At 41.7% G+C, this 12742-nt stretch overlaps 1 protein-coding gene across 4 annotated transcripts in view; it reads right to left on the reverse strand.

Moving 5' to 3' along the window:
- The window catches only part of AFG2A (AFG2 AAA ATPase homolog A), a 175643-nt gene that overhangs the window by 46034 nt on the left and 116867 nt on the right, over nt 1-12742 (reverse strand). The window contains exons 15-16 of one of the 4 annotated variants that reach the window (XM_081208067.1): nt 8489-8543; nt 6122-6160 (exon numbers count right to left, since the gene is read on the reverse strand). The exons of 2 other annotated variants lie outside the window; for them this stretch is intronic. In XM_081208067.1, coding sequence (XP_081064193.1) covers nt 6153-6160; nt 8489-8543 — 63 coding nt within the window. In that variant the 3' untranslated portion in view covers nt 6122-6152. Of the gene's footprint in view, nt 1-6121; nt 6161-8457; nt 8544-12742 lie in introns of those variants that run through there. One more of the 4 variants, XM_081208066.1, reaches the window with a different exon arrangement.

A 12742-nucleotide genomic window follows, 5' to 3' on the forward strand; every position in this document is an offset into this window, starting at 1 on the left:
CTCCGTATTTTTAAGTAACATCCACTCTTTCAACCAGCTCCAACATGCAGCTTCATAATATCTTCTTAAACCAGGAACTGACATTTTATTATTTTTTATATTTTGCTGGAAGCTGCCCAGAGTGACTGGGGAAACCCAGCCAGATGGGTGGGGTATAAACAAAATAATAATGATAATAATAATAATAATAATAATAATAATAATAATAATAATAATAATACTGTAATAATAATTCCACTAGTGCACCACCCATCCTTTGCCCCATTCATAGCACAGCACAACAGTAAAATAAAATAGACACATTGGATCAGCAGAAGTGTTGAATACTGTTGTGCACTGGTATACTGGTATCCACGTGTGCTATTGCCTGCTCAACACCAATATCCTGCACAACAATCTCTCCTTCTTACATTAACATAGTTACATTGGACCTCACCCTGAGTACAGGTAACTCACAACTTACATGCATTTAACTTGTGCACGTTCAGCTTTATGTGCTTGGCATAAATAATTAAATAAATGGGTGTAGAAAGGGGGTGGGTATCTGGGGGGAAAACCACGTTGGCACCCACCCACCATTGAACCCAATGTGTTTTGACTATTCGTGATTTTGGCTTTCGACGCAATCCCCAGAATGTAACCCCTGAATTAGCTGAGAGTCGCCTGTATAGTAATGATGCAATCCTTTACCCATTTATCTGTGAGCGGGTGGCGCTGTGGGTTAAACCACAGAGCCTAGGACTTGCCGATCAGAAGGTCGGCGGTTCGAATCCCCGCAACGGGGTGAGCTCCCATTGCTTGGTCCCAGCTCCTGCCAACCTAGCAGTTCGAAAGCACGTCAAAGTGCAAGTAGATAAATAGGTACCGCTACGGTGGGAAGGTAAACGGCGTTTCCATGTGCTGCTCTGGTTTGCCAGAAGCGGCTTAGTCATGCTGGCCACATGACCCGGAAGCTGTATGTCGGCTCCCTTGGACAATAAAGTGAGATGAGCGCCGCAACCCCAGAGTCGGCCACGACTGGACCTAATGGTCAGGGGTCCCTTTACCTTTAACTCCATTAAACTCTATTAGATTTACTTCTGAGAACATCTAAACAGGATTTCACTGTAAATTTCACTTCCCAGCCCTTGACTGCAGTTGTTGGCCAGATAACGAATCTATCCCTAACTTCAGTAAAGTTAAAATTAGCTGAAAGGGGGCCAGGGGAGGACTCGATTAACAGGTAATACCCTTTAAAAAGTTGTACATTTACATATGAGAGTCTTCTGGCCTCCCAGCAAAGAACCGCTAAGCCTCAGGAATGCTTTTTTTTTTTTTAAAGCAACTTTTGAGGTGGGGGTTTAAAAGAACCCCTTTAAGAAAAGATAACAATTATATGTAATGAAACCTGGAACCAGACTCTTCTGGCAATTAATCACCCAGGAGCCGTTGCAATCCTGCAGGCTGTTTCTGACAGATTCCGAGTTCTTTACAGGAATCACCAGGGATAAGATGTGCCTGGGCTGGCTTCTGACAGCGACTGCTCATATATAAAGTGCTCAAATTTTAATAATAGGGGGAAAGATACACAGACACGCAATATGCATAAGTGTGTGTGCATGATCATGCACTAAAATGGTTATCCAAACTCCAGAACAACTGTTTAACTCATATTGGGCAAGATTTAATTTTTTAAAAAGAAATCTTTTCTTAGCAAAATACAGCTCTCCATCACTTAACAAAGATACTTCCTGTTTTCAAGCAGTTTGGAAGGCATGACTTCCAACCCAAATACTTAGTTTGGCAAGCTCTTACTGTGTTGATAGATGCTTTTATAACCACTTCATTCCACCTGAAGTTTCAGTACAAAAGCAGAGTCCTTCCACACACCCACTTTCTCCTTCTTGGGGTGGGGCAATGGGGGAGAAGGAAATTGAAGGAATGTTATCACAGCAGTGCAATAATAGAGGTTACCTTAACACCAGCAATATGTGGACATGTACCTTCACAAAATGACACATTTGAAGGAGAAAAATGAAATTATTTGCAGGTAAAGAATGAACAGCAGATCCTAGAGCAAATACAAGTATTCAAAGGAGGACTTGTGCGCAGCCAATGACTTTAGGCTTGTAAATTAAGATGAGTTCACTGCATACAAACCAGCCTCCTGCTCAAATACTGCTAGAACACAGGACTGTCTCCTCACAGAAGCAGAAAACGTCTTTAATTAACACTTCTCTTTTCACAAATCCTTTTCTAATAAACACAGACACAATCAGAAACCATCACCCTTCTTTCACTGATCATCTGCATCTCTCTGTTTTGCCCAATCTGAAATCAATGGGTTTGTGCCAGTAAATGAAGATGAGAATCAAAATGTGGTTTTAAAATCCCAGCTATAAACATATGACTAACTCATGTAAGTTTAAAAAACAAAACAGACAGCAGCCATTCTTGGCAATCCACTTGACTTGCTTTGTTTGGCTTCCCTTGTTCTCATTCTCTCTCCCCACAACAAAGGAAGGAGAAAATATGTGATTCCTGCTTTTCTGAAGGAAAACAGAGTAAACTTAGCTGAAGAACACAAGGAAGAGGAGGAAATACCAAGCAGATTACAGGGAAAGGCAGGTGATTTACAAGACGGAATAGCACTACAGGACAGAACCAAAATATGCAGAGAACTGTAAAGGTAAAGGACCCCTGACAGTTAAGTCCAGTTGTGAACGACTCTGGGGTTGCGGCACTCATTTCGCTTTACTGGCTGAGGGAGCCGGCGTTTGTCCTCAGACAGTTCTTCCAGGTCATGTGGCCAGCATGACTAAGCCGCTTCTGCTGAAACCAGAGCAGTGTACAGAGAGCCGTTTACCTTCCCGCCAGAGCGGTACCTATTTATCTACTTGCACTTTGATGTGCTTTCGAACTACTAGGTTGGCAGGAGCTGGGACCAAACAACAGGAGCTCACCCCATTGCGGGGATTCGAACTGCTGACCTTCCAATCAGCAAGCCCAAGGCTCAGTGTTTTACACCACAGCGCCACCTGCGTCCCATGCAGAGAACTGTAGAAGGGGGACAAACATTTGGAGTCTCACTACAGTGTGTCGCCCAGGAGAATTAGCCATCACTTGGTTACTGTTTACTCCTTGTACAGATTGGTAAAGTGGCAACCCCAAGTTCCTCTACTCCTGGTCTTCAAAAACAGTACTTTAGTTATGTCCTAACTAGATGCATCCATCAAAAGGGTAACATTCAGGGTTTGGGCCCTAAAGTGGCTGTGGGAGAAAGGGAGCCCAATAATTTGGCATAGGCTAGGCACAGCCAACGCATACTTGGACTACATATTGCTGTGGTGTTGAACTGCAACTTCCCTTATCCTTGATCACGCTACCTGAGGATGATAGGAACTGTAATCCAAAAACATCTGGAGTCAACCATATGTTGCCTATCTCTGCATATACTCTTAAATCAAACTCCTTTTATGTTCAGCGACCAGACTAAATTCCAGAGAGACTTAATTTCCACAATCCAACACATACATAACACACCACAGGGATTATTATTAAATGTGCTTGTACCTAGGCAGGGTAATCAGGGAACTCCTGTCACATCTCCAAATGACTTGAAGTGGCACATTTTTACAAGTCAACAGGGCCACTATTTGGGGGTAGCTAAGTCTAAAAAAAGACCCAGTTATAACACTCATTTTCATTCTGTAACATAATTCTTCTGGGAATGGTACAAACACAGGAGCTGCATGTCAACTGTTCCCTTCATCGCTGAATGATTCCAACAATGCTTTGCATGAGAATTGTCAATAAAACTACCTTGTGAATTGACCATAAGGTACACAGGCATGACATCATTTATAACTGGAAAGCCAAACATTGGGATGGGAACTGGCAGCCTTGAGACAAAGCTGTCCCCCAAAGGGGTTGGGTCACTTGGACTCACAGTTGTTCAGCACAAAAGTGAAAGTAGAATGTGAAAGTACAGCAACTTTGGTGGAATCCTGTCTACCACTTTTTACCTGCTTGTAAAAGTGGCTCTCTGACAAAACTGGACACTTACAGAAGTCCCAACAAGTGTGTAAAACAGACACAGTTACCAGATTCCTGAAATACTTTTGGACAGGTGAGAACAGAAATGCTTTTAAATAGCGACTTAATCTCTTTCAGAGTATTGTTTGTGAAGGATAAAAACTTTCCAAATGGAAGCCTTTAACTCCAATCCAGACAGTACATTTTTTGTTCATGAGAACATTCTCACTGTCCCCGGGTATGTACTCCCATGGACAAATGTGATGAATAGACACAACAACCAGAGACAAAGTCAGCAAGTTTTTCTAGTTGCCAGGATCAGAGTGGTTACTGCTAATCACTCTGTTCACATACCTGTGCTTGTCTACATTAGTTGGTGTTTTGGGACAATGAGAACTGTTTGCACGGGAAACAGCTGTGAAAGCCCTGAGATTTCTTCCAAGTCTCAAAATTATTTTCAAAGGCTATTTTGCACATGTGTGGAAATATTCCTACTTCAGGAAAAATGTGACTTTAAAATGTAGTTTGTATACATTGACTCCACTGACATTATAAGTTTTACAAATTAAAAGTATTAATAACAAAGGTCATCAAGACCTAAAATAAATGGAAGAGGAAGGAAATCCATGAATTCCCACAGAAACAATTACTACTAGATCAGTGCTACCAAAGTTCTTCCCACAATAGCAATACATCTGCAGAACAGAAACCTCCCCTGATTCTGATATCTGCTCTGGGCACAGCTGTGCGCAATTCTGCATAACAGCTCAAGAATTTCACAATTCAGCTGGTTTCATAATTTTTGCAAGATTTACTATCCCACTTGACAGCCATGGGATTCTCTGCGAGCAGAGAAATTCCCAAGACAAAAACATTGGAACAAACACCCAAATGCTGCTTTTTGTCCTGCTCGCCTTCCTCCCTGCGCATACCAACTCCCTGTGCACAATTCCAGCCTGTCATTGGCCACACAGTACGTCATATTTTATTTCTAAGGTGGAAGTCTTGGTGACATCAATTCAATCATATACTCAGGCCAAGCGGAACTGCTGACACTACAGCTGTGCATAATTATGGGGTTCTGCCTTGCAAATAAATCTGGACTTTGCTTATTGTCCTTACTCTGATTGGCAAAAGAGAAAAATTAGATCTAAACATGCATAGCGCTCTGCAGCATGCCTACACCTTTAGGGTTCCCCTATTTTCAAAATGATTTGAACTGCTTCTAAAGAGATGACAAATTTTTAATTGCATGGTCCAGAAGAAAAGAAAAACAACTTGCTCCATGTGAAGGAGTTGGTTAGCATATGGTAATTATTCACAGCATTCCCCTTACACACACTCGCTCACTAACACCACAACCTTGTTTCATCTGCAGCTGTGGAATTTCTTTTTCTCTTTGCCTAAAGAGAACTCTTCCCTCCACTTCATAAGCCATAAATCTGTTGAAACAGACCACTTGGGAAAAATCTGCATTCCAGACAAAAGGGAAAGAGGTATGATTGGAAAAGGGATTGGTGAGCGTATTTACAGCTCACTCTGTAGAGCTATTAACCAAATCTTTAATGGCAATCACAAAACGTACTATAAAACAAAGTTAACACCACTATTCCAAGTGTATACCTACTATGCAACCGTATATTTTAACCTGCACAAGGAGAGAGGCATGAGAAATCATACACTACACAAAATATAAAGTATGCAACTTACAACCATTAAAATCAATGAGTGTTTTGGAGTAGACTCCAAGCAGGATGTGGCTTGCATCCAAATTGTAATAAAGTCATTGTTATGATACTAGGCACTTTGTAACTTCCATCCACAAAGGCCAGAGCACTTCCAAAAGCATCAATTAAACCTCCTCTAAATAGCTGCACTTTTTTATGCAGACGGAGATGTAAGATGGTTTAAAATGTGATCCTAAGCAGCATATAACGGAAGTTCGACTGAAATCAATAGGACATTCAGTGACTTAATGACTATGATCCAGAAAGCATGTTGCATGCTACAGAAAGGCTTCTGTTAATGGCCACTGTTGACAAAGTAATCCAGATTACCGTGTGCTTCTCTGGCCCACAGTGGAAGACAGGAGTGTCTGGCGTGCTCTGGTCCATGGGGTCATGAAGAGTCAGACATGACTAAACAACTAAACAACAACAACAACATTTTAATAACATTTGTCCCATTTTTGGTTTTGCTCTAAATCTGACTGGCAATAAAAATATGCAAAACTTAGTTTTCTGCCACTTCCTAACTTCTAAAATTAACAAAAAGTACAATATTTAGGTATTGTTGTTTTTTTTTAAAAAAAAAGAGTGTTAGCATAATTCATTTCTGGAACTGTTTCCCAAATTTATAGTTTATTTCGTTAAATTTCAATAAAACAGGTTTAAGAGGTAATAAATACAGCAAAAGCATTTAATCTCTAAGCATGAATTTGAACAGTACCTGTGGCCCCACATACTCTTAATGTGAAGTAACTTAAAAGCAAATCCACAGGAATTATTGTCAAACAATGGCATGATTATCAAAGCAAGTAATTTTACATTAATTGCAAGTTGTAGAAGGCAAAACACATGCAATTTATTTTGCCGCTCTTCCAAAATAGTTTTCATTCAGGAATGCCAAATAAACGGACTTAAAACACAGCACGTGACTATACAATTACATAGGCTCTTTATAGGTGCCAAGTATGTTGCATCACACCTATACTGAAATCCCCAAAGGCTCCTGTCTTGAAGGAATTAACTGGTCTGTTAATCTAAAGAAAATCTTTTACATGAATCCAGGAGCTGCATTAAAAAACAAAAAACCTCTAGGAGTACAAATCATGGAATTTAAAATCAATATTATTTTTAATGCTACCTTTTCAATTCAATTCCAAAAGCATATCCAGACATTCAAAATAAAGGCGAGGAATAAATTTCAAATCTTTGACCAAACAAGATGTGATAGCAGAACTGCCAAAATCATGTCAAAAGGGAGAACACAGTTACATAGGAAGTTGTATCGCATGAAGTTAGACCACTGGTCCATTAGCACAGAATTTTTTACAGCAAACCTCCTGACCTAGCGCACGCCAGATTTTTTGAGCTACTCTCACCAACTGCAGCCTGCATGACTGGATTGTGGGAGCTGTCAAGGATTATGAGAGATGTAGCCCAAAACATCAGGAGGACACCAGTTTAGGAGTCTACACTGCCTGAAAGTAACTTTCTAGGGCTTCATATAAGGAGTCTTATTTCTATGCTGGGAACTGAAACTGATTACACGTCTTGTAGAAACTGCTAAGCAGACCCACCCTACAAAAGCAACTATCCCAAAGATGCAGATGTTGACCTACTATTAACACTTTTCTGAGGGGGACTGATTGCCTCCTCCCTCCTCCCATTTAAATGTGATTCTTGGCTAATAGAGCTTTTATTCTGCAGTGGAACTAATGCCTACACAATCCTCCAAATAAAGTTTAACCTGCCTTCCTGCAACTAGAGCTAAAGAGTGATTAATAAATGCATTCACAGTCAGAAAGTTAAACCCTATCCTAAACAAACAGAAATGGGAAGTTCATGTGGAAGATGAATTGACAGAACAATGCATAGCCTTTTCTATTTCTTTTATAAGCACCTTATTTAGTCCCTCAAGGCAAGCTGCCCAGCCTTTCTTATTGTCTGAACATGTTACCGTGAACACTTCAGTATCTTCCATATATAACACAATGAGAGGTTGTCCTTGGCTAGTCTAACACAATTTTAGAAGCAGAGACTGGGATACAAGCCAAACACTTAAGGCAGAATCCTGAACACATTAAAGCTATTCCCACTGCTGCTTGAAAACAGCAGTTTTAGATATGAAAAACTTTCAGAAAAATATCTACACACTGTTTCTCCTTCAGACCAGTAAGGCTGAATACCTTCCTGCGCTGGAAATTAAGTGTAGCACAGACCATTCCAAGGGAAACTCTATGGCAAGCATCCAAAGTGAAGGTATAAACATTCTCCCCTGGAGTTTATTGGAGAACAGTGATGGAGAGTAGGCTAATTTGGTCAGTGTAAAATTATTGGGTCACTGGCAAAGGATGGAAATGGGAAGCTGTTTAGGAAGCAGGGCTCAATACAGAAGAACAAAAGTAGTATGGTTTGATGTGGTGTGATCTAAAGGCAAAAACCTTGCGAAAAAGTTGGGGGGATGGCCCCTCATTTTGTCACCCTAGTAGAATTTGTTCCTTAAGATAACAGAAAAATGACACACACCCCTTAAAGCTCCAGTCAACTTAGGCTTCTTGAACATTTCCACATCACCTACATCATGTTTGATCAAATTCATCTCATTACCTTCTGCACCAACATTTGTTATTTTTTTTTTGTACTTTTACAACAATAAACACTACAAATCCCATGGTACAATGTGTCATGAAATACAGAATATCCATGTTCAATAAGCATAATATGCAATATATTTATTTATACAGTGGTACCTCGGTTTTCAAACATCTCCGTTGACGAACATTTTGGAATTCGAACACCATAAACCTGGAAGTAAATGTTTTCATTTTCGAGGACTTCCGGGTTAGCGCCACCAGCAATGGCGGATTTCCTCTGATCTGGAGGAATCCGCTCCGTGAAAATCAGGGTCTGGACCGCCACGGCGAGGCAGAGACCCATCAAAAACCACAGGCGGGAGAAGCCTGTGGACCTGGGATTCGGCTGGCACCTTTTGCGCCTCCCCTACTCGCGGGGAAACCCGGTTACGGGGATCCGGAGTGACGTGGGGTGAGCGGTGCGGTGCTTCGAATCGATTGCTCTTTTCACGGAGTGAAGCCGCATTGCTGTTGTCGGAGAGCGCTGACTTTTTTCCTGTGGACAACTGGACTCTAAACAAGTACCCGTGAGTAGAATCGGAAAATTGGATTATTAAACTTCGTAATTTGGCACCGGAGCGGGGAGGTCTAAAAAGGAAGTCCGCCTTCCGCTTTTGTAAATAGTCTGAAGCAAAGACACCGCAAGCTAAAGTTTGGAAAGTTATTTGTAAAGGACTAAATTTCCACTGATTAAAACTACAAAACCCCCCTTGGAAGCAGGATAAGAGGGGGGAAATTTTATATTGTTCAAGCCTGCAGGAGAGGGAGTAAAGAAAGATAAATTTCTATCGTCTTGAACCTGGGAACGGGCTGTCAAAGATAGACGTTTTGGGAAAGTTCATTGACTGTGAATAATAACGTATGTTGACAGATAGTTAAATAAGAGAAACATATTGACTCCAAGGTTTCCTTTGGCACTAAAAAGGAACAAAGACTTGAAAAAAGAAAGCAATTTTGTTGCTGGATCTGCTTGTAAAAGGATGGATACAAATAGAAATTGTTTCCTCTAGAGGGAGCTTTTGAACTGTTGTTGGAGTGGACCTGGGGAACTCTACAGCTGCAGAGATTAAAGATCGTGAGAAACAGGCTTTGACCTTGGATAAGATGTTGACACAGGAAGCCTTAGTGTCTGCTTTGTGCAGGACAAGTGCTTTGTTGGAGCAGCTTCATGCGAAGATGGATTTGATGACTACCGCAATTGATAATTTCGGTCAAACAGTGAACACTGATACAGAACTTGCTCAAGAACTGACCCAGGAATCTGCCCTGACAGGGCAAGCTGGGGTGGAGACATAGGAGGAGGAGGTTGTTGTACCTCAAGCAATACAAGTCGAGAGAGATGCGGCCCTGCAAGAACATAAGCTGTCGTTTCTGATGACTGAATCTGGAGTGAGTCAGACTTGGAGAGACGGAGTCCGGTCGGGACTGGAGATGGCAAGTTGGTCAGATCCTCCTATGCAGGGATGCTCTGACTTCTGGGATTTGGATTTGGGCCAGGAGGAGATTGGAGTGGCCAAGGCCCTCAATTTTGGAGGGGCATTGAAGTATGCTTTGGAATATTTTTTGGATTTTGATGCTAGCCATGGAGGACTGGCTGCCCGGTCGAGAAGGGATAAAGACATTCTTAGGTTGTTCCCCCGAGATCTACTCCTCAGAGACAAAGGAAGGAAATTGAGAACAAGACCAGCAGAAGACAAAGTAAAGTGCAGGTACAATTATGAAGAAGATCTGCAGAAGGAACATGGAAAAGAGTTAAGAGCCTCAGACATAAGATCACCAAGTTGATGGACTAGATGGAACAGACAGAAAGGACTGACAGAACCCGAGACCAGGACGAAGAGACGTGGATGAAGATTGGCAGAAAGTTTAAAAAAAGAATCATTTAGAGAAATATTGCAAAATTAATGACTGTTAGGAAAATCTTGGAATGAAACTAATAGGCTTTAGTAGAAATGTTATAAGGAGTTATGTATAAATAAGTTTTTAAGTTCTAAGGTTTTTTTTAGGGTAAGATAAGGTTAAAATAAATTAAGATAACTAAAGGACAGAATATAGTGAAAGATGGAAAGGATTTGCTGAGATAATTAATAATTTGAATACAAAAGAGGGAGGTGTGAGGAGGTCGAGGAAACAAGTTAATGAAGATAAGGATATGGGAATATTGGATTTGTTTTTAAATTTTGTTTTTGTTTTTGATTTTGGTGTATTGTATGTTTTGTACTTTTTATTCTCTTTTTATTGATCTGTATTGTTTAATTTCTTTTTTCTTGCTTTTCTCATTTCTTTTTCCCCCCTGTAACTTTAAATTCCCAATAAATATCATTTAAAAAAAAAGTAAATGTTTTCATTTTCGAACGTGCCTCAGGAGTCAAACATGAAACAGGGCTTTCATATTGAGATTTCCATTTTGAGGCTTCTGTTTTGAGTTTTCGGTTTTCTAACGTTTGGGAATAATCTTCCAGGACGGATTACGTTCCACTGTATTACATTTATATCCCACTTTGATCTTCAAGTAGCTCAAGGTGGCATATATGGTTCTCCCTCTAACTATTCAATCCTAACACCTTGTGAGGTTGGTGAAGAGGCAGTGACTGGCCACCCAGTGAGCATCATAACGGAGTGGGGATTTGAACCCTTATCTCCTAGAGTTCTGATACAAATTTTAACATTCTAGAGAAAGCAAACTTTGTGTTTCCAGTTCTGACAGTGGATGCTTGGTACAGGGAAATTTAACCTGTAAAATTTATTTACACTATTTAAGAGATGCGTTTCAGCAACCCCTGGGTGGCTTTAAAATAGGATTAGACATGTTCATGGAAAATAAGGCTACCTCCACTATTGGAGATTGTCTGCTTCTGAACACCAGTTGCTCTGGAGCAGGCTTCCTCAACCCCGGCCCTCCATATGTTTTTGGCCTACAACTGCCAAGATCCCTAGCTAGCAGGACCAGTGGTCAAGGATGATGGGAATTGTAGTCTCAAAACATCTGGAGGGATGAGGTTGAGGAAGCCTGCTCTGGAGCATAAGTGCAGAGAGCGCTGCTGCACTCAGGTTCTGCTTAGGAGCTTCCCAGAGGCATATCGCTGGCCACTGAGAGATCAAGACAATGGGCTAGATAGGCCTTCGGCTTGATCCAGGAGGGATCTCCTTATATTATTATAGGAAAAGCAGTAGCAATCAGCAAAGCGCAGCCATGCCTCCACCAACTGAGTCACAGCTGCACACTGGGACAGAGAAGGGGAGGGGAGGGGATGAGGCATTTTCACCATGACAGAAGGAGCACTGGATTGGCTCTGCCAGCACATTTGCCCCCCTCCATCCCATGCGTTATGTAGCAGTGGCTCAGCCAGGAGGAGGTCAGGTGAGTGGTGCAGCCTCACTGCACCGCCTGATATGGAGGAAAAGCAATACCTCTGCAACTGAATGGTTTCATATAATCTAAGCCAACAAAACAAATAGAAAATACAGAGATACACTACAGATGTTAAGTGGTGCCTCGCAAGACAAAATTAATTCGTTCCACTAGTTTTTTCGCCTAGTGAATTTTTCGTCTTGCGAAGCACGAAATCCCATAGGAATGCATTGAAATTCAATTAATGCGTTCCTATGGTCAAAAAAAGTCCAAACAAAGCCAAATTTGGTACAACAAGAGTTTATTAAGTGCTCTTTAAAGTCACACATACTGTAAAGAGCATTTCAAAAACTGAAGGAACAATAAATTAAGTTTCTAAACATGACAGAAAAACATTTAAAAATCAACAAAGTGTACAGTACATTTTCTAAGACTCTGGGGGACAACTCGAAGAAGGTTCCTCTTCCACTCTTTGCTTCTTGCTGAAGAACCTGTCCATGGTCTGCTGCTTCATCCGCCTTTTCAGCACCTCCCTGAAAGGCGACATGACCCTCGTATCCAAAGTGTTCGCAAGGTCATGTGCCACGTGCTTGTCAGAGTGGTGCCGCTGTGCAAAAGCCTGCACATCCTTCCACTTCAGGCAAATGTCCCTAAGTTCTTTGGAGGACAGCTGTTCCTCAGTTGCTTCCTCCTCTTCCAGCGAGGCCTGCTCCTGCGCAGCCTCTGCCTGCAATTCGACCAACTCCTGGGTGGTCAGCTCGTGGTCGTGCTCCTCCACCAGCTCACTGATGTCCTCCTCTGTGACCTCCAGGCCCATGGTCCTCCCCAAGGCAACAATGTCCTGCACCACTGTTGACTCTGGTGCATCAGAGTCACTTGGTGCCACACAGTCCGGCCACAGGCTGCGCCAAGTGCAATTCAAATTTCTCTGGCTGATCCCGTTCCAGGCCGTGGTGATCATCTTCAAGCAGGTGACGATGTCGAAGTGGTCCTTCCAGAATTCCCGCAGGGTGATGGTG

The sequence above is a fragment of the Podarcis bocagei genome (assembly GCF_964188305.1).
Source record: "Podarcis bocagei genome assembly, chromosome: 9".
Taxonomy (NCBI): Eukaryota; Metazoa; Chordata; class Lepidosauria; order Squamata; family Lacertidae; genus Podarcis; species Podarcis bocagei.